General features: G+C 39.2%; 1 protein-coding gene across 1 annotated transcript; it reads left to right on the top strand.

The window, feature by feature from the left end:
- Positions 1–476: 476 nt before the first annotated feature.
- Positions 477–20747, top strand: LOC122640787 (traB domain-containing protein-like). The gene is made up of 9 exons (XM_043834035.1): positions 477–1123; positions 2121–2168; positions 2326–2385; positions 3395–3481; positions 3614–3718; positions 4190–4303; positions 4470–4570; positions 19060–19171; positions 20356–20747. Exons 1-9 carry the CDS (start codon positions 542–544, stop codon positions 20482–20484), a joined length of 1338 nt encoding a protein of 445 aa, XP_043689970.1. The 5' UTR covers positions 477–541; the 3' UTR covers positions 20485–20747.
- Positions 20748–22270: the final 1523 nt, after the last annotated feature.

The raw sequence follows: 22270 nt of genomic DNA, 5'->3' as shown, positions 1-22270 counted from the left end.
TGTCACCAATGTTGTGACACCAATACGATGAAGTCATACACGTCTAAGGAATGACAGAATGAATTTTAGGGGTGTCAAAATTTGAGATCGAATCGAAACCGGATCAATACCTAGACTGAAATCGAAACCAAACTAATCTACCCCGATAAAAAACCGATATCAACCTGAAACCCATTAAAAAAAAAAGATTTTTCCATAGTCTTGTATAAAAATGTATGTTAAATCAAACCCAAACTGGACCTAACCCAAAACCGACCCCGATAACAAAACGATACAACCCGAAACCAAACCAAACCAAAACCGAACTTTCCTTATTGATTTGATTTCGGATTAACCATTCCCACAACGAAATCGACTCAACCGAACCCGCTGAGGTGCCGCACCAGCTAAGTCTAGCTGTATAGGCGACAACGAGTCACACAAAGGTGACGATGCGAGTCGTGTGACAACGGTGGTGAGGAACTAGCGTCTGGTGATAGAAAGAAACAAATAATCAACGTGACCGTGACGACGAAGATAAGAAGCTTCTCACCGGCGATTTATGAGTTATCTGACTCGCCTAGCCAACCGCCCTAGGCTTACCGCTTTTCCCCGTCGTGTCTACGTCGGAATCCGACAACCGGATTCTTCGCCGGCACTTTTCGTATCCTTCATAAGCACGCGTACAGGGGACATCACGCAAGCTCTAAATCTCAGAACCTGCGATCTTCTTTATTACCCCTCTCCGGCTGCGGCGGCAGCTGGGAATTCTCAATTCAACGTTGCAATGGACACTGACTCATCTCCTCTTCGAGAAGATTTTGTTCATGTTCAAAATATCAACCCTCATGAGATCTCTGTTGATAAAAGAGAGGATCTGAATTCTAGCTCCGAAATCTCACAGAACTCTCAATCTTGTTCTGAAACTTCATCCAGAAATATTACTTCTTTTGATGATGTTGGAAACGAGGATGTTCTTGCATCCTCCGAATCCCAAACTCCCGAACCTAGTGTAATGGAGACAGAAGGGAACAAAGATCTTCCAGATGAACTCGCTAAAAATGTTGTGATTTTGGAATGCGAATCGTCGGCTGAGGGCGGTTCCTGCGATGTTTACTTAGTCGGAACTGCTCATGTTTCTCAGGTAAGTTGGACCTCTTTCGATTTTGCCGATCATCCGTTGCTATGTTTTGCGAAAAGATTTTAAATTGGTAGTTTTTTGTGGCTCACTGTTCACCGCTCTGAGGGAGAAATGCGCAAAATATTGATTTCAATATTCTCTCTGTAATCTTGTGGATCGCCAAATCAAGAATTCTCAAGTGTTTTTTTTTTGTTCCAGTCTGGAAACTTGTAATACACTGTTTCATCTTCAAGTAATTTCTCAAACTTTGATACGTTGCGGTTGTTGGGTTCTCCTATTGGTTTTTCACCTAATTTGAGCATTTCAATTTCCTCATATTTGCGTTTTTGAGATAATCCTGACATTGTTGATTCTGCGGATGATAGCACTTGAACCTTCTTGCTCTGGATAGAAGCGAAACCGACCTGACAGGCTGATAATACTTTAATTTGCATCTGTATTGTCATGGTCGTTGATGTTCTATATGGCTGAATATCTCCAACTCGTAATTTTTTTTTTATATTGTTCTGGTTAGTAATGTCCTATATGGCTGAAATGTAGAGTTTATTTAATTATTTAATTTTCGTACTGTGGAGAAAATAGTTACTCAATGCTGCTCATTGCATTTTGAATATCAACTAGCTTTTTTGTTATTAGATGAGTGTTCTATGAATCGATTCATACCGTTACTCCTGAAACTGATCTATAATTCTCCATGATTTCTAACCAGTGGATTCTATGAATGAACTCACCATGTCATCTACTAATTCTAGAAATGGACAGCAGATTTTTAGTGAAAAATCATGTTTATAGAATTCCCATTCTAAAGGGACATTGTAATTTATGTCTCTTTATTCTTGTATTTGGTGTAAAGCATTATACTGATTTGGAGATATTACCTGTGACCTACATGATGATCGTAGAATTCTTTGATGATTTACTTATTAAAATGAATGATGTCGAATGCGGAAAAATGTGAGAATGGCTGCTAGTGATCTTTATATTGTTCATGTGGTTGTAGGATTCCTGTAGAGAAGTTCAGGCCATCATCAGTTACTTGAAACCGCAGGTGCTTCCCTTTTGAAACTTATGAACACTTGATTGATGGATGGATCATTTAGCAGGTTAGATGCCTGCTTTAAAATGTTTTATCCATTGATGTTCATCTTTCCAAATTGTCAATGCAGCTAATATTCATTTTTTGTGATGCAAATTTATTTTTTCAGGTTGTTTTCTTGGAGTTGTGTTCCAGTCGAATAAGCATACTGGCCCCTCAGAATCTACAGGTTTGTTAAAGCCAAACACATCTTGGAACTAAAATATAAGGAATGGGAAAAAATAGATGGAGAGGGGGAGGGGCATGTGGAATTATCGTCACTCTCAATTAAGGTGTCTAGGGAATGGGTAATGAACATACATTTAATTAGGAAATGGTGACCGTGCATAGCTAGGATGTCCCACTCCAATACAGGGTGAGAACATCAGATTGTGCATGTCTGCCAGGTTCATTTAATATATGAGAATAAACAATTGAAAATTAGACTTGTAGGAGGTTACACGTACTGTTACCATTCGAATGTTTCCTCTGAATGTAGTGTAGATTGTTCTTGCATATAATTGTTTCAGTTATATCTAAGGATGATGATAATGAATCTATGGTGATAAATATATTCATAAGAATACTAATTCTAATAAGTATTATCACTACTATCAATGATATTTTTGGTACAAGTGCGTAGCCCAAAACTGTTAAGTAAGGGCTACAACAATGTATATCAACACACAACAATTTTAACTATTTTTTTGGGGTACAATGTCATCATCATTATCGTTGGGAGGGTCATAATTTGCGCAGCCAAACAGGGGTAAGGCTGCATACATTATGACCTCCCCAGACCCCGCAGTGGCGGGAGCCTCGTGCACTGGGTAGCCCTTTTAATGTCGTCATCATTATCGTTGGGATGGAGTAATTTGCTTATCCTCGAGATGTTTTTTCCACTCAAATTCATTGAGTGCTATATCCAACATTGTTAGCATGCATAGACACTTCTTTTGTCTTCTTTGAACCCTATTTGGCCGGTTTAAATTCTTCAACTATTAAACTTTGATCCGTTGTTTTAGCCTGGGTGAAGGAGCCACAATATATTTGGCTGTCTCCTTGGTTCATGCTTCAAATTTTTACTGAGTTTCTATGCTTATATCTGGGAAATCTCATAATTAAAATGTCCCAGATGTTTTCTTCTATTTTATATCAGGTCTTCATGTGCAAATCTACTTACTCCTTTACTTAAACAGGTACCAACCATGAAGGAAATGGTAGATATGTGGCAGAAAAAGAATATGAACATATTTGGAATTCTTTACAGCTGGTTTCTCGCCAAGGCATGCTCTTGATTGGTTATTTAAATTTGAATCATATATATTTTTTCTTCTGGTCAGTTCATCTAAAACGTTCTCTCCATAAATCTTTGTGATGCACATGCATCTCATTTCTTTCCATCATCTTCACGTCAGGTTGCTAACAAGCTAGAGGTTTTCCCTGGGTCGGAATTTCGTGTGGCATTTGAACAAGCAATGCAATATGGTGGCAAGGTGATACTGGGTGATCGTCCAGTCCATGTAAGCTACGCTTCTTTCGTTGGTTGTAGTTACTAGAAACAATAGAACATCCATTTATTTTTTAAAGAGGGCTTTGTCGACATCCTCTGCAGTGGCTGTTTCATTTTGCACTGCAATTAAAAACCTCTTTTGGTTGCTTAATGCACAAGAAGTGTGCTCTTGAATGTTCTTAAGTCTGAGTCTGATTGTATACTATCAATTTCTTTTTTCACTTAGTAATGATGCAACTTGGAAATCAACAGTGATTTTTTTTCTTTTCGTTTTTGGACAGATAAAAAAGAGAAAGAGAACTAAAATGTTATTTTGAACAGTCTGATCCTTTCCTATATTATCTCATTTTGCCCCTTGTATTTTGGAAAATTTGTTCGCTTATTGAAATGGTATTTTTTCAATCTTATGCACTTATTGCAGCAGAGCTTGTTATTTTCATCAAGTCTATCTTAAGCATAACTTCTCTGTTGATTGAAATAGGTTACACTTCGGAGGACATGGGGAAAAATGTCACTTTGGCATAAGGCAAAATTTCTAAACAGCATACTTTTCCAAGCAATCTTTCTGCCAAGCCCTGAGGATTTAAATAAAATGGTAACCTTTCTTGTCCATATATTTAATGATTAATATAGGCTTTATTCTAAGCTTTTGGTGTCTTTATCATGTAACTTGTTGGAGAAAGAAAATTTTCTGGCAAGTAAGTAGGGTGATTGTGAGTGAATATTTTGGCTGACCATCAGTTGACTGTATTTGTCTCCAGCTGAAGGAAATGGATGACGTTGACATGTTAACTCTTGTAATTCAGGAGATGAGCAAGTCATTCCCTACAATGATGGAGACACTTGTTCATGAACGAGATCTGTAAGTATACTTTGCTCCTTTATACGATTCTGTATTTAATGATATGTCAGCCTTGAATTTATTTGTTAAAAAATCAATATCTGCATCTTTCATGCCAATTTTTTTGTATTTCTTATTACTCTCTCCCCCCCTTCCCTTTCTCTCTCTAGTTTAATTGTTCATCCTTTTCTTTTGATTTGCTGTTTTTCTTGTGTCCGTTCTCTCCATCTGATGTCTAAGATGAATTTTGAAAGAGTAGTTAGGCTATTTTGAATTATGTTTTGTTCTTATGACTTTATTTAGACTTGTTTCGGGATCAAGCATGGATGTAAGGTATAGACACCGAGACATATGCCATGAGCCAATCTGAAATGTTGGCACATCAATACAGTTTCTTCCCAATAGTAATAGAGTGCATGTGTGATGGATGTTGTATATATAAAGTGAACCTGGGGTAAGGTGACTATGTCCATTAAAATGACAACTGATAGTCTACATCAAGGATTCCATAAACCATCTATGCCACGCACTCTAAATGTCCATCTAATCCAATTTTTGAATCCCAAATCCTAGCTCTATCTTCTTCAATCAACTAAAAAATGAAGCCTCAAGGCAAAAAACCTAAACTGACTGATTGTAGTTGATACTCCTTTGGTAGGTTTTGCGTTAGAGATAGTCATCGGTGTAGAAAGTAACTGTAAAAACATGTCGGAGCTGATATTCAAGAGAAACACAACCATGTAGCACGACAATTAGGTTTAACATCCCCTTCTAACAATTTGGTTCATTTCTTGATCAATGTGAAGCCATCAGTCCCATCACAGGTAACTTCTTACTTTAGTACTATTGCCTTTGGGTGCACCTCTGGACTTTATTCCTTAATCTTTCAATCCTACTGTAAAGTTGTCCTCAATCAAGCAAGCTGCATAAGTGAATATATACCCTACAAATAAATGGGCTAACCCAACCAATCTTGCTTGCACAATGGAAAGAGCCACTGGTTTATCTCTCCATCGAATCAAATTAGCCAAAGGTGTGCGTTCATGAGCCCATGCTAAAGTTTCAATCAATTCCTGCCAATATCCATGCCAGGAAATTAAAAACATAAATCCAGTAGCCCAAACAAGATGTCCAAATAGGAACATCCTCACCCAGACCGATAAACTATTCATACCAAAAGGGTTATATCCAGTGATAAGTTGTGAAGAGTTTAACCATAGATAATCTCTTAACCATCCCATCAAATAAGTGGAGAATTCGTTAAACTGTGAAACGTTACCCTGGCATAATGTGATGTGCTTTCAATGTTGAATGGTAAATCTTTGTCCTTATCAGGAATCTTATTCCTTAACAGTCTTACATTCTTACATAAGACAATCTCTAGGAAATATTATTACTCCATTCCTTTCAGATGTGGCTCTGTGTGGACCATCATAGTTGATGGTCCCCCAAAAGGCACAACCTGTATCATAGTGTAGATGGTACTTATTTAAAGGTGGTGGTCCTAGATTCAACTTTAAGGAAGGGAGTCCCTACCATTGGTGATCTGATCAATATTATGGATAAAGGCAGTGCTTTGGAATGTAAGGTTTTATCCTCTTTGTTTGCAGGATGTAGTGAGAAAAGATATGAATAGCCTAGGCTTGACAACTAACATGACCCTTAATAGAGTTGAACGGTGGAACAAAATTCATGCAGATGACTCCATTTAGGGACTGGGCCCATGGCATTATTTGTACCTCATTAAGAGGGTGAAGGCTCTTTCAGCACAAGGAAATTTCTCTTTGCGTTGGAGGATGAGGTCTGCCAACTCTATTGCATACAGTTTATGTATATGGGTCCTTATCCATTGATGTAGAGTCATTCTCTTCTTTTGGCATGTTTTCAGCTGCTGTTGTATTCCAGTGTACTGCCCTGTTGTATTATCTTCTTCTCTTTTCTCTTCTAATAAAATATCTGTTATTTATCTGGGAAAAAAGTGGCTTTTTTGAGTTGAGTTGAGCTGTATTTGGAAATCCATTTGGTGATACCTCCCGATCTATGTGAATGATGGATTGAGCATGGTTCAAGATTTTGGTTTCGAGCCTGGTTTCAACCAGGCTCGAAATCGAAATATTTTGGCCGAAACTGAAATTTCAGTCAGAACATGTACTTTTTCACCAGTAAGTTTCGATGAAGGGTTTCGAGGCCTAAATTTCCAAATTAGGTCCTAAAACTTGTAGGAAACCCTATTTTAGGTTCACATGGCCAAATTGGGTCTTGAAACTTAGAGGAAACTCTATTTTGGGCCCTCTAAACATAGTGGAACTTTTAGATTTTAAAAAATCACCCCCAAAATGGTAGTTTGACTTTGGACCCTAGGTTGGTAGTGTACGCTATACACTGCTGTATGCATCCTCTAGTATGGCTTATTCTACACAATGTTTAGTACGAGAACACATGTATTTCAATCAAAGCAACTTAAATAAGCATTAAAATGAATAGACATAAAATTATAAACCATTTCATATATCATACATGCTTTATTACATAGGGTCAAATATATCATAATCAACAATAGAAGCAAGTCGCCCTATGCTCATCCTAGTGTCCTAGACTCCTAGTACCACATCGAGTTCCAAGCAGGATCAAAACCACAAGAATGTTGCTGATGTTGCTGAATCAGGTTATCCTCTGGTTGTACCACAAAAGCTGGCCATGCCATAGTATGGAGGAAGAAAATAAATTCCGTCTCTGTGAAGCTATAGATCGTGCTACGGTGTGTAACATAGAAAGTGAAGGCCAACCACCAAGTATTTATCCTAAGCCGCAATGGGAGATTTTACCAGAGAGGCAAGGTGGAGCTGGCCAAGTTGCCTGTATAGTCTTACTGCAGAGGTATACCAGGGACGACCGCAACTACCCCTGTGGATTGTAGAGGTTTGCAGGTCGCAGGTCTTAGAGCGAAAGGGTAGAAAAGGAAGCATGGGAGGTTGGGGCTAGAAGGAGGTCGGGGTTGTTGCAACTACAAAATGGTCGTTGGGGGGATCGATGGGGAACACCCAAGTTCTTTTGCAACTACAAAGTGACCGTTGGAGATGCCATGGAATGAGGTCTCACCGAGATCTCTGAGATATCTCGGTTTTTGAAGGTCCGAGATGAGACAGAGGACGAGTTAAGGAAACAACATCGACTTGAGATCTCGAAATTATCTTGGTATCTTGGTATTTTACATTAATGGTGTAGGAGGACGTTGGGGTTGGGTAGGGGATCAAATAATGGTGCAATCTGATAATCCAGATGAAGGATCTCAGATGCAAGTAGGCCCAATAATCAAATCTGTAACAACTCTGAGATAAAGGAAGCAACTGTGTTGTCAAGGGAAGAAATCAAATTGATGGAAGGTGAGGGAAGAGGGATGAGATCGATCTTCTTGGGAGAAAGACGAAAGAAGAAAAGAACAGAAGAGAAGAGAAGAAATCAGATTTGGGATACCAATCCCGTATGCACTGCTCAATAGCGCCAAAACTCTTTAAAAAAACTCATATTCTTTACCCAAATCATCTCTAATTGATGGGGGATGTATTACATATATAGAGACCTTCTAAAATTCCTAATTTGACTCATAAAAGGACTCCTAATCACTCTAATACACTTAATAAAGTAAATAAACTCAAAACAAAATTCTACCTAGCTATTAAGTATCCTAATCAAACTCAAACACTCAATTTAACTACTAATCCCGTGTAGTAACATTATCCCCACTTTATAGGTTTATAAATTAGGCCCATTACATCAATAAACCCAAAATTAAGAAACCTAAGGTCCATAGAACCCAACCATGGGCTAAAATAACATTTTATGAGGCCCAATTGGCCAATCTTAACTGCATCAAATAACCTTACCGATCGAGGAGGTAGGGCTTGGGGTGGCAGTGTTGGGAAGAGGGTTTGGGGCTGGGATGCGAGAGTTTGCGAGATTGATGTTCAGGGGATGGACACAATGCTGGGGATTGGTAGCACGATGCTGGGTGTTTTTTTCCTGTTAAAGAGGGATCGCCACACTTGTGGTACGAGGCAGTTGGTGAGGTGGGGTGGGGTGGTGGGGGTGTGAGGTCGGAGGTCGGATGATGGGAAAACAATGCTTGGGAGAGGGTTTAGTGCATGGGCGAGAATGTTTAAAAAGGAGAGGGTTGGGGGTTGGGGGTTGGTGAGAGCGTACCTGGAGCTTTGGTGGAGGAGGAGAGGGGTTGTTTGCTTGTTGCAACCACAAAATGGTTGTTGGGGGATCGATGGGGAAAACCCAAGTTCTTTTGCAACTACAAAGTGACCGTTGGAGTCGCCATGGAACGAGGTCTCACCGAGATATCTCGGTTTTTGAAGATCCGAGACGAGACAAAGGACGAGTTAAGGAAACAACATCGACTCGAGATCTCGGAATTATCTTGGTATCTCGGTATTGCACATTAATTACATGCTTTCTAGTACTAAATTATGTGTAGAATATGGCCTATTAGTACGGCATAGCTTACCAACCTAGGGTCTGAAGTCAAGCTCCTATTTGGATTTTGATATTTCAAAATCTGATAGTGTCATTGTGTTTAAATGGCCCAAAATAGGCTGTATACCAAGTTTCATGACTTAACTAGGTCAAAAACCCACCGAAACCTGGTTTCGAGTTCAAAAGGGAAAAAAAAGGACCAACTCACCGAGATCTCGGTTTTCTGCCTGGACGAAACCAGGCCCAAAACCGAGACCTTGAACCATGGGAGTCGCGCTTTTTTTTTTCTAGTGACAGGGAGAAGTCGTTGGTTCCTTTCAATCTCTGCTCCTACGTGAATCTTGGTGAGAAGACTCGGAAGATCTTGAGAGATTTGCGAGAGATATCGCTGCGTGATAGTTAGATCACAGGGTGCGAGAGAGAGATATCGATGCGAGGGAGTCTTGGAGAGTGAGGGTGTGGAGGGAGGGAGATCGCTGCGGGAGAATGAGGGGTGGGGGAGGTCTCTGCGAGAGAGTCATTGTCTTCAGAGTGAGAGAGCGAGAGGGAGAGATGTCGGCCTGTTAGGCTAATGAGCAATGTTGACAACTAGAAAACAAATATCTTACTTTGTAATGAAAAAATGTGAGAATGAGTGAGTGGTGTATATAATATATATATATATATAAAAAATTTATTTATATACATATATATAGGGTTGGTCTGGGCTCAACCCAAGACCTCAGGCCCGACCCTGCTAGGCCTGAAAATCCCAACCCATGCCTTATCCAGGCTCAAGGCGGGCTCGGGTTGGTTGGGCCAAATTGACAACCCTAGACTGAAATAGAGTTTGAAGCAACTTCACAACCCTATCCTACGACTCTTATAAACATAAATAAAATAAACCCAAAGAAATAAATAACTACCACTGACCCTTAATGGTCTAAAAACTTGGGTTGGCTGATTTTATTTAGGCTTGGGCTTCCAAACCTGGTCGTATTGGTCTAACCACTCTAGAGCCATTGCATCACTTAGGACGGTGCTAGTACACTTGTAATGATGCTTTCAAAGGGTTGGACATAGAATCAGTTTGAGGAATCAATGAAGGAATAGATGGAAAATTATCAGTATCAGTATCTAAATCACGAATCACAATGGAAAAGTATGGAGTTTTTTCAAAAAATGTTACATCAACGCTAATAAAGTGCTGAAAAATAATAGGGTCAAAGCAGCAGTACCCTTTTTGGGTACGAGAGTAACCAAGAAAAACACACTTCAAAGCCCGATGGAGATAATTTATCAATAGCCCGGTGTAAATTGTGGACAAAGCAAATGCAACCAAATATACGAGGTGGCAAGAAAAACAAAGAAGAAATAGGGAAAACAACAGATATAGGAGATTGATTATCAAGAACGGAGGAAGGCATACGAATAAGTAAAATAGCAAGTGGCTAAAGTAGCGTCCCCAAAAACTTTTTGGCACATATATGAATTAATAGTGACCAAGCTATATCCAATAAATGTTGGTTTTTCTTTTCAGCTGCTCCATTCTGCTGAGGAGTATAAGAACAACTTGTTTGATGACTTACCATGTTTGGAACAAAAAATAGGAAATTTGACTCTGGATAAATTCAAGGGCATTATCGGATCAAAAAACTTTAATAGAAACATCAAATTGAGTTTTTATTTCATTATAAAATGCTTTAAAAACATATGGAAACTCTGAACGATTCTTCAACAGATACAACTTTGTTAAAGGAGGATGATTGTCTACAAAGGTGACAAAATAATAAATAAAAAAAACCTAATTTTCACACAAGAAGGGCCCCAAATATATGAGTGGACTAAGGAAAATAAAGACTGACATCTAGACTCACTATAAGAAGGGGAAAAAAAAGAATTATGATGCTTTCTAAGCTCATAGGCTTCACATTCAAGAAGCTTAGACAGTGACAAGTGATGTAACCGATTATGCCACTGAAGAGGAGATGCACTACTAGAAGATGTAACAACAGCCGTAGAAGATGGATCACAATTGAGGTAGTATAGGCCATCCTTCTCACACCTTCCACCAATCTTCTTCTTTGTCTGAAGATCCTGGAAAGCACAATAGGAAGGGTAGAAAGTAACCAAAAAATTTAGTCTTTTGGTAGGTTGACTAACAAGTAACAAATTTAAGGATAAACGAGGTACATGAAGGATAGAAGACAGACAATGAAGAAGAAGGTGAAAATGTACCATGACCTATCACTTGGGTGGAAAACCCATTAGCAAGAATAACATCTGAGGGATGGTGAGTTTTTGAAAGGGAGGAAAACAAGGTAGACTTTCCAGTCATATGATTAGAGGAACTGGAGTCAATAGTCCAGGATGAGGTAATAAAAAGTGCAGTGGTACCTGAATGGGCAAGCGTAGCAGTAGAGGAGGAAGTGGATGACTCAATTTGCTGGATACAGTTAAGTAACTGAGTAACCAAAGCATCATGAGACGAGACCGTGATGATTTCAATCCAGATGAGGTACTAGATTTAGAGTCGGTAGGTGCTACAATGTCACAATTCCCATTAGACACTGCTACATTGGCCATTTGTTGTGCTCAGTTTTCCATATGTTAGCCTAACATTTATCTTTGTATGATTAAGTTTACCATAATGTGAGGCTGTGAGCACTGTCGGACAGGCTGATCAATCTGCTAGCCACCACAACCACCTGTGCCACGTCCTCGTCCTAGAACCACGGACACCATTGCCTGTAAAGAATGCAGTACTTTCCTTGGAGGAAGAGAATGAGTTGACTCTAGAGTGAGAGGGAGAGACGATACGTTGAATATGGCAGAATGCCTTATTTATAGAAGGTACCCATTGACCAGCATGTAGTTTGCCTTTAACTGGCTGTAAATCTGTTAACCCAGATGTGAATTTTGCAACTTGAAACTCATCTCTCCGTGTCTTCAACTACTCTAAATCAATGGTGAGAGGTTGGTAAACATTGAGTTCCTCACTTCCTCCCACATCCTTAAGGGCATGGTAATATTCACCAACTAACTGATCTCCTTGTTTAAACGTGAATATTTTTTCATACAAATCATATACACGAGCCATATTCTTGTCATGGAAGAAGCTTTCCTTCAAATCATCCCACACTCCTTTATCTATAGTGTGGAACATAACATTGGCAATAATAGTTGGTTCCATATTATTCCATAGCCACCCACTAGAAGTGTGTCATTTTCACGCATCCAATTGTTTCTCTGTATTGGTGGTGGCAGGTGGAGAGGAAGTTAAATACCATTAGTATATACCTTACAAGCTGGAGCCTAACTTAAGTAATTTAGGAGCTCCATTGAGCTTAATAGTAGTAATACATTAACACTGTCCGTATGAGGTTTAGAATCGCCCATGGTAACAAAAAAATAAGAGAGGCCAACAGCAACAATATGAGAGGAACCAAAAGAAAGATCAGTATAGGATCTCAGAAAAGTCCACAAATGAATGTAGATAACCAGCAACCAATATGGAGCCACAATCAACACAAAACAACTATAATATATCACCTCAAGATCATAAACAAATGATCTGCAGAAGAAGAAATAATACAGCCACCAAGGGCCAATACCGCAAGAGGTAACCAATAACCAGCCCGGGAGAAAACTTGTAGCAGCAAATCAGGGCCTCAGATGAGGCCAAGGACAAGGTCGAGTACGGGAAGAGTAGAAGGAAATAAGCCCAAAATATGAGGGCTATCCAACGGTTGGAAGTGGAGAATAGATAGATGCACCAAACTATAAACTTCAAAATTGCAGAATTTATCACTCTTCAAGATTCGAGAATTTACTTATCTAATCAGCATCAAACTTGGGGCAATAAGAGACTTTTGGCCATATGAATAGACCCCAGAAAAATCTCAACCACTTGATGGTTAGATGGGGGCTAAAAGGCTAAAGAAACAGAGTACTACCAGTTGTAGGGATCAGCAGCAAATAAGAAAATTTCGTGTGCGTAGATGACATTCTTGTAGTAGTCTTCAACAGCATAGGAAACCCTAGTTGTTATGTATTATAAACTAGGGTTTCAAACAAAGCAAGAACAGCATAGGTTGCTGTAAACCATAAGGAAGAACCGAATAAGGCCTTAAGAAGACCTTCAAAAGAAAGGTAAGGATCAAAGCTATTGATTGCCTAATGTTCTGAAACCATGTAGCAATATCAGACCAGCAAACAATCAATAGAAGACAAATTGAAGAGAAGAAGGGAAAAGAAAGAAGAAGAGGAAGAAGTTGATGTAGAGGGGGTAAAGAAAAGGACTCATGGTAGGTTTGTATAACCTACCACCGTGAGCAGTAAACCTTATATATCAAAAGAAAATAGGTACAAGGATTAAAACACTCCCCTATTAGTATAAATCAAGACCACATTACCCTTACTTAAACTTAAAAACATTAAGCCCCTATCGATAGGATAGGAGTAACCACTAATCTCGTCAACTTTTTCAAGCTTCATTCAGTAATTCACTGGTTTCCTTTCATATTTTCAAATTTTAGCATCTGCTACCCCTAGGCATGAAAACTTGGAAATAGACTTACAATGGGGGCAGAAACAGATATCAAATGGGTGGCAAGAGGTGGTCTGTAAGGCGTAGTCCTTGAAAGATCTCATGTTTTTATCCCCATAAAGTTGATGAACAAGTCAGGAATACTTTATTGGTAAGTGGAGTTTTGGTGCTGATAAGGATAGCCATTTGAAGGAGTTATATCCTAGTTAGGTAGTGTGTAAACCATACTTGGGGGAATAATGAAGTTACTAAGTGACGCAGTAGCTCTCTTTTATATATATATATTGCATTGGGTAGGATACGTATGAGATAGTAGGCTAATTATTTTTTTAGTTCTTTTTCAGTTTTAGAGTTGGATTAGGAGATAGAGTTTGATTGCAATTTAGTTTCAGTCTTACATTTTAGGAGTCATTTGATTTTCGTTTATTTATACCTTGTAATCTATCGCTGGAAAAACAGATTTGAAAATAGAAAAGTGTTGGGTTGCTCAACGTGAGTGTGTGATGATTATGTGATTCCCTCTCCCCCCAGCTATTCTGAGATCCTTCTCACATTTCTTCTCTCTCCACCACTAAGTTATGGTCTGAGATGAAGAAAGTCATAAGCTTTGAAGTTGGAAAGAGGACAGGGCAAGGTTCTACAAGTTTATAGCATGGAAACAGGGCTTTGGTCATGATTCATGCTTCTCTTGAGCTATACAATTCAGTCAAGGATGGGGGCTTTAGCCATCAGGTGTTTCCAGCTATAGGTAATGAGATACTATCGTCCTTGTGATTGAGAAGGTGATTGAATGATTGGGTGGTTGCTTTAATGGTGGTTTTAGGAGGTTGGAAGGCATGCTTTGAGTCATCAACTGGATTGGTTAATTGGAAAATTTGTTCCATAAGAATACTTATTGTCCAATACAGATGCCCAGATATGAATATGCATAAGATGACACTAACATGGAAGACAGGGATCTGACTCTTCCTCACCAAAAAGACCAGGACATAGATACAAACAGCTGTATCCATCCCACGTGTTGACTCATGCCAATGTGATTTAACTATAAGTCCCTTTGTACTACTTACATCATGCCAATGTGATTTAACTATAAATGGTTGCAAAGTTTCTTCTAGTGTGGTTTACGATAGATGACCATTTAATTTTGCTGTTAAAAATAAATGGGTAATAGTTAGGAGTTGAAGAGAATAGTAGTAAACTGTGGGAAGTGAGAAGCTTGTTGTAGAAGTATCCATTTGGTCTCCATTGTTAAGCATGTAGAAGCCTCCAGGTCCCATAATATTCCCCTTGTTTCTTCCCTGAGCAGCACTGTTCTCTGAATACTTATCTAGGGCCTCTGGATTTCTACCACGGTGATTTTCTTCTTTTGGACCACTGAATATAATGAGACTCTGGTATTGGTCAGTAGAAAGAAGATTATCTTCAACTTCTGTATCCTTTGCAAATTGGGTTGATTTGTTATCTTCAACTTCATCAACAGGTCTCAATCAAGTCTGACAGCATTTCAACAAGTTTGGGTGATGGGTTTCTAAAGCCTAATAGGTTAGGTTTAGAAACTCATAGAAACCAGAATCACAGTGATTAGATTCTGACCAGAATTGATGAATGAACAGTAAACAGAAATCAGATGCACTTCAGAATTAATGGAATATCCTATCCTAACCTATTCTATTAAAAGGACATAATATCAGAATCTGCAACCAATCCACAGTAGAACTCAGAAATCTCAGAACAATAACCTGAGCTGCAAAACAGAAATCAATAATGGTACTGGGATGTCAGGTAAATAGATATGAGAACTCAGAAATCCCTTTAGTGTTAGGATTCTAATGATCTGATGTCAGAATCAAATTTTAAAACCATGAATATGCTCAGAACAAAATCTGGTTGTAAGATGTGAAGTTAGAATTGAAATATCAGAAGTATTAAGCAAGAATCTGAATTTTTCAGAATTATAGCATGCGTAGAAACTTGAAAGCAAACTAAAAAATTACTAAGCTGATCAGTGATGGATAGATTAGAAGAATGATAGAATGGAAAATTGATATGAACCAAGCATCTCACCTGGAACTAAATTGACATCCCATCAGCCAACCTCAGCATCATACTAAGGATTAGTTGCATACTTGCATCCCACAACTATATTCTGAATCCCACAGAACATGAAGAAGGCAGAAGCCAATTTTATTCAAAAGCAAACATTGTGGGAAGGCTATGCCTACTTGCTAATATAGAAACTAATAGGATAGTTCTATACTTGCCAAGGACAATGAAATAGCCAATAGGAAACCAATCCTTAACAGATAATGAAATAAAATAGAAATAAAACTGGAATAGAACTCCTAAACCGTAAAACAGTAGGAGAGTTCTATTTCGACTAAAACTCTATCCAAGGACCTTAAAAAGAAGCTGAGAATTAATAGGAACCTCTAGCCTTTACAAGGAAATAAACAATAAATAATGAAATAAAACAATCCTAACTAAGCCCCACGACCTGATTCTTTAAGGTCAACCATAACCTGAACTGCAAGCCAGTAAACTGGTCCAAAAGTGATCCGAATCAGACCCGCAAGTAATGGTTCTGGCCTGGTTTGCTTCTTCTTGCATTGGTACGTCAATGAGTATCTACCTTGATGCTGATCTGCATCATTTGGCATTCAATTAGGTCATCTCTTGGGATGTACTCAAATTTTGCAATCTCAATTCTTTTGGTTTTAAGATGGTGCTAATTTTGGAGGATGACTTTGGCTTCAGTCTTCCTTCTGCGTTACTTTTTTCCCTCTAGGGGGTCCACTTTGGCTGCAGTCTGGTTAAGCATGTGTTGAGAAAACTAAGTGAATGTGAAGTCCAAGTATGGTATGGTTGATGTGGGTGCTTCTTTGCTACTCCTTTGGTCATCCATTCTAAAGGAGGTCAAAGTTTAAAGGAATCTCTCATTGGATTTTGCAACAGCTCAGAAATTGGAATGCAACAATTTTTTTTGGAGTGAAAAAAAAATATCATTACCATAAGGGGAAAGGAAAAACAAGAAGCCCCTATAAAAGGGTGGAGGAAAAACAATACAGAATAATAATGCTAACAAAGCAAAACCCAATCCTTGGGGTAGAAGGAGGAGGGCTGCGGTATGGAGAGAGCAATCCCCAGTACACAACAATATGTTTGTTCCTTGGGGAATCAACACAATGAGAGGTGAGAATAACTTGCTTCTGATATCAAAAGAGATGGCGTCCCAAATCTGCTGGAACTTGGAAGGATCTGGAATTGGAGGACTATTTTCTAAGATTACGCTCCATCCATAAATGGTTAATAGCAGAACCAAAGGCAAGCTTACCTACATCACAGGTTGATTTACCAACTAAAGTCATATCCACCAAATCCATTCCCTCTGAAATGGAAAAATCCTTTGAGTGCTTGGCCAACATTTTGCTAGGAGCCCTTTCCAAATAGTAGAGGAAAAGAGATGATCCACATATTCCAAAGATTCCAACATAGGCAGTAGGAAGGGGAGAAAAGGATCTAATGGTGAATGAGAAAAGGCTGCGTTGGGAGGCAGTTGGAGAGAGCCCACCAAACAGTGAAGTTGTGAAAGGGAATGTGGTTCTTGAACCAAACTAACTTGCGCCAAGATGATAGGGGGCCACGAGACTGGATGAATTCCCAAGCCGCTTTGGAACTGAAAAGGCACGAAGAAGATGCAGACAAACAACATTATCCCCCCTACCATGAGGCCTTTTGGCAATGGAAGGCAAGACACTCCAGACAACGGATAGTAGGAGAGAGTAAGAAGGCTGCAGCCCAATCGCCATGATTAATGATGTCTGCAACCATGGCCTGCAAAGGAAGTCTCAAACTATAAATGGCTCTAGCACCAACATAGTGGAGAATGCCCATAGGGTGCCAATGATCAAGTCAAAGGTAGGTGGAGACATTGTCATCAATTTGGCTAGAAATGTCCCTGATAGCAATAGGCCGAAGCTTCAGAATCTTATGCCAGACTCGGGAAGTATCAGAGATGGAAAGAGCAGTCCAAATAGAATCATTGCTAAGAAGACCTGAGTAGACCCAATCAACCCAAATGCTTTTCTTCTTAGTCACAAGCTTCCAGATCAACTTGAGAATACCAGCTGAATTAGCTTCTCTGATTCTTTGCAAGCCAACACCTCCTTCGTCCTTGGGAAGACAATCAACAGCCTAGTTGGTAGGGTGAAGGAATCTAGACAAATCAGATCCTTTCCAAAGGAAGACAGAGATAAGGGACTCCAACTTCTTGATGATGGACTGAGGTAACCCAAAAATGTCATACCAGTAGATGTAAGATGACTGATCTGATCAATTCCAAGCAACTAGCAAAAGAGAGAAGCCTGCATTTCCAAATATGGTGCTTTTTATGAATGAGGTTTAACATAGGAGTGCAGTGATGAGCTGTCAACCTGGTCGGAATCAAAGGCAAGCCCAAGTACTTGACCTGAAGGTGGCCAATGAAGAACCCTATCTTCTCAATGAGACAAGCCTTGTCAACATTAGAAACCCCAGCCAAGAACAAGAGAGATTTGTCAAGGTTGATACAAAGGCCCAACAACCCCTTGAAGAACTGAAGACAAGACATAATGGTCTCAAGAGAGACAATATTTGCTTTGGATAAGATCAAGAGATCATCCGTGAAGGCAAGATGGGAGAGTTTAAGAGCCTTGCATTTTGGAATGGGAGAAATAAGTTGTTGATCTGTACAACACTGGATGCTTCTGGAAAGGGCTTCGAGAGCTAGGGTGAAGATGAATGGAGATAGAGGACAGCCATGGCGAATACCCACAGAGGAGGCAAAGAAACCAGCTGGACTACCATTGACCAAAACTGAGAAACACGGAGAGGAGATGCAGTGATGGATCCCATTGACTAACACTGGCAGAAGGCCATCTTAAGTAAAAATTTAGAAATGAAGTTCCACCTCAAGGAGTCGAAGGCTTTGTGGATGTTGATCTTCATAGCTGTTCCGGTTAAGTTTTATTTCATGAACTCTTTGTCTTGTGAGGTGATTGTGCCGCTATCTTTGAGTGTTGTATAGTTCTTGTGCTGTGTTTCTGGGCCTTTTCTTCTCCCCCACTAGATTACCTTATGTATGGGAAGAAAAGATTCCTTGTATACTTCTCTCTCTCTCTCTCTCTCTGAGGAAGGAAAAGGGTGGACCTATATCGGAATATCACTGCAGTCAGACATTGCACATCTTTTGTGTGCGCGCATTATAAATAGAAGTGTACTCAACATTAGAAATCATGTAGTGAAGAAAAATAATGCATGTAATTCTGTTTGCAAACCTGAAGGTTTAAAGATAAAAAATAGAACGATTGTAGGAGCCAATGAGGGTTTATGGACAGCAATTTATGGTCTTTTAATTACTTATTTCATTTCTATTCAAGGAAGTCAGCTTCCTCTGTTGATTATTTTCTAGTTTCCTGTCTTACCATGAGCTGGATTTTTAGTTTTAACATATTCGCTTGTTCAGGTACATGTCAGCCACATTACATAGAGTCGCTAGTGAACATACTTCAGTTGTTGCCGTTGTTGGCAAGGGTCACCTGCAAGGAATCAAGAAGCACTGGAAGCAGCCTGTTGATGTCAGTATTTCCTTTCTGTGGAATCCATGATACCTCGAAGTAGCCCATCAATAGAATGTAGTGGCAGCATGCCAAGGACATATGTTCATACATACTGCACATGAATGGTCCTGGAACATGCCATTAATTGTTCCATCAAGGAGATCTACCATGCTAAAATCTAGTTTAGTTTACTAACAGCTGCGCTATGGCAATTCCTGGACTGTTGCCTTGGTGCCATCCAACAGATACTTGGTTGGCTATGATCACCCGATGAGTTTGATGGCATATCTCCAGGTGGGACCAGCTGGTGGATCCCTCTGTCCAACATCGTCCCTAGTTAGCCTTGGTGGAGCCTCCTTAAATCTAGCTCTGGGATACCTTGTCGTTCTATGTGATGCCTTTCTCTATCTTAATAGGCAAAGCTGGTCAAGTCCACTAGTAACTAGCAGATTAGCAGGGTAGGTTTTATTCTTCCAAACTTGACCAAGTTCCTCTTGAAGCCATGTTTTAAAGCTGCACCGGTCAACAGACTTTCATCTTAGCGGTCTGTGGTCCAACCTTCGAGTCTAGACAACCTTATCCAAATAAGGTGCAATATACTGTACCTAGAACAGATATCATCGCTATTGCCATGAAGAAAGAGGAGCGAAGTCCTACTGTGGTATTTAGGGCTCTTGCATACGCTCTGAAATGCTTTTATGTTGAATTCCGTTTATTGATCGACTTGCAAAATACCTTTTTTTGAAATAATATATCCCTAGGCTCCATCTGGTTGCAAGTAAAAGGAAGTGTAATTGGTTTAAAAAGCCAAAGGAAACTTTTGTAATCATAATTGTGTAACCTACTTAAAACTCTTAAGATATTTAGTAATTATATTTTACAAAAGTACTGTTTATTTTCCTTTTCAAATTTGGGTGATTTGGTTACAAAGTAAATTAAAATTTAATTTCACTCCCTTCTCTTTATTTCCCTTACAACCAGTCGTAGCCTTTGAGTTCATCTACTCTGCCCTTGAAAATTATCCATTCAGCAGTTACTAGAGTAAGGATCCAAAGAAGATTCAATGAAAAAAAATATGTACCAAGGAATTTGGTAATCTTTTTATATGTTTCCTATGTTTATGATTATGAATCTCTACCCCTCTGATTTTTTCAAGATTGCTTTAATTTTGTGCTTATGAGTTGTATTTTCATGTCTCTCAGGTTAGGGATCTCCTTGAAATTCCTACAAGAAAATCAACTATTTCTGCCATGAAGATCCTTAAATCCCTTGGTGTTGCAGTTGCTGGGGCAGCCATAATTTCCGGTGTCTATTTGGCAGGAAAGAAGTAGTTGTCGGGAAGCTGATGCATTTCCAAGGAAAGGTTATTGAATGTGGAGGGTTCTACCTTGTTACTTCCAGAAAATCATCATGATATGAAGAGATTCATATTCATCCTGTCAACTGCTTTAACAGCGGTGGATGCGGCTCTCTCTTTGTCACCATTAATCTGCGCTTTGTTTATCATGATTTATTTTGAAACTGCCAAGCTGCCCTTAACCTAAACAAAAAGCCATAATGCCCTCAAAGAGATAATACAAGCTAGCTCTTCTTCTTATTCTTCACCTTTGCTTCCTTTACGATGAGAAATATGTATCTCCTATTCAATCTCTTGGTACTTTCATGACATGATTCAATCAGTGGTTAAACACTAACATTGCATAATGGCCAGCAGCACCCACCAATTTTATTTTTTTCAAGAGGCAGTGATCTATAGGTGATTTTGGGTTTATGAACAATTGAACATTGAATAATTGAAGCAAAGAAAGTTGGGACCATGCAGCAAACCCATAAATTTTGTAAGGAGAAAGGTTTTCTGTGGGGGACACTGGGGCCAAGCCCAAACACAGTTTTTTTTTTTTTTTGGGGGGGGGGGGAGAATGACCTCTACCCTCTATAAAGGCAGAAATCTGGCCCCCAAGATGCCAGTGCACACGCTTTCAATGGCTGCCGTGTGTACGTAGCTCTTGCACTAGATTGTGGGTTTGTCTTAGCCTTCTCCCCCACCTCCCCCACCCTTAGTTGTAGATTGGGAGCTTGTCTTAGCCTTTCCCCTTAACTTGTAGTTGGCCTGTGGGCCCTTGATTAGGATAGACCCAAAAAAAAAACCCATAATGACCACCTTCCATCCATCTCAAGACGTAATTGTGACTTGTGATCATCAAATGGAATTAAATCCAAAAAATTTGGTTCGGTTTTAATTTTGAAAAATGAAATTTTCTTTGGTTCGATTTCTCTTTTAGATTGAAAGTCATCTATATGTATCGAACCAAACTAAATAAAGTATAATTCGTAAAAATCGAATCGAACCAAATTGAACCTAAACCATATTAAACCTTAGAATCATGTATCTTTATTGAGTTGTTTGAAATTACCTACTATGGGTTTCTTTGTTGAATTGTGCAAAACAGAACTGAAAGACAACAAATTGGACATTGTGAAATTATATCTTCATGAATCATGATGTTGGAATTTCCATCCCAGCGTAATTTGTTTTAACAGGTTATTTCCACTTAAACCAAAATATCGAAATCAAATGAAACTGAGTACATAAACAAAATAAATAACCGAATATAACCGAACTGATTTCAGTTTTGGGCGTATAAAATGGTTTTCGATTCGGTTTGAACATATTGTATCTTAAACTAAACCGATTAACACCCTTACCCATATTTTGTTTGAGTAGAGTATCCGTAGGACCTCTTGAGTCATTATGTGAGAGGACATGGGAAAGAATTCCTACACCAGCAACATTGAGACCTTTTTCTATACTATATAAGGAAAAGACAAAGAACCCTACCGCTTAGGAAGGAGATCCTATGTTTAGACCAGCATTTTACCATTGGATAATTTATGTTGTTGTGTCCAATGGTTTGATAAAGAGTATTTAGTTTGGATTAGCCACATGTCAAATAAAATCAATCACCAACAATCGCTGAGCGCATTTGATTATGGTGTTGCTCGTTATAGCAACGACTGTTGACATGTCTCATGTTCGAGACCTCCCCCGTTAGATTGGGCTCCTCTCTAGCATTGGATTTGGGCATCCAACAGTTGGGCTGGTTGGATGTGCACCAA

The sequence above is a fragment of the Telopea speciosissima genome, chromosome 9, assembly GCF_018873765.1.
Source record: "Telopea speciosissima isolate NSW1024214 ecotype Mountain lineage chromosome 9, Tspe_v1, whole genome shotgun sequence".
In the NCBI taxonomy this organism is placed as follows: Eukaryota; Viridiplantae; Streptophyta; class Magnoliopsida; order Proteales; family Proteaceae; genus Telopea; species Telopea speciosissima.
The sequence above is the reverse complement of the archived record's forward strand: the minus strand, read 5'-3'. Positions and strand labels throughout refer to the sequence as shown.

What these genes read in the sequence shown, in the direction of transcription:
- LOC122640787 (XM_043834035.1), top strand. Translation starts at nt 542, where the DNA reads ATGAGTTATCTGACTCGCCTAGCCAACCGCCCTAGGCTTACCGCTTTT. An exon ending in TCAGTTACTTGAAACCGCAG is followed by an intron (nt 2,169 to 2,325) that starts GTGCTTCCCTTT and finishes TTATTTTTTCAG; the next exon opens with GTTGTTTTCTTGGAGTTGTG. An exon ending in ACAGCTGGTTTCTCGCCAAG is followed by an intron (nt 3,482 to 3,613) that starts GCATGCTCTTGA and finishes TCTTCACGTCAG; the next exon opens with GTTGCTAACAAGCTAGAGGT.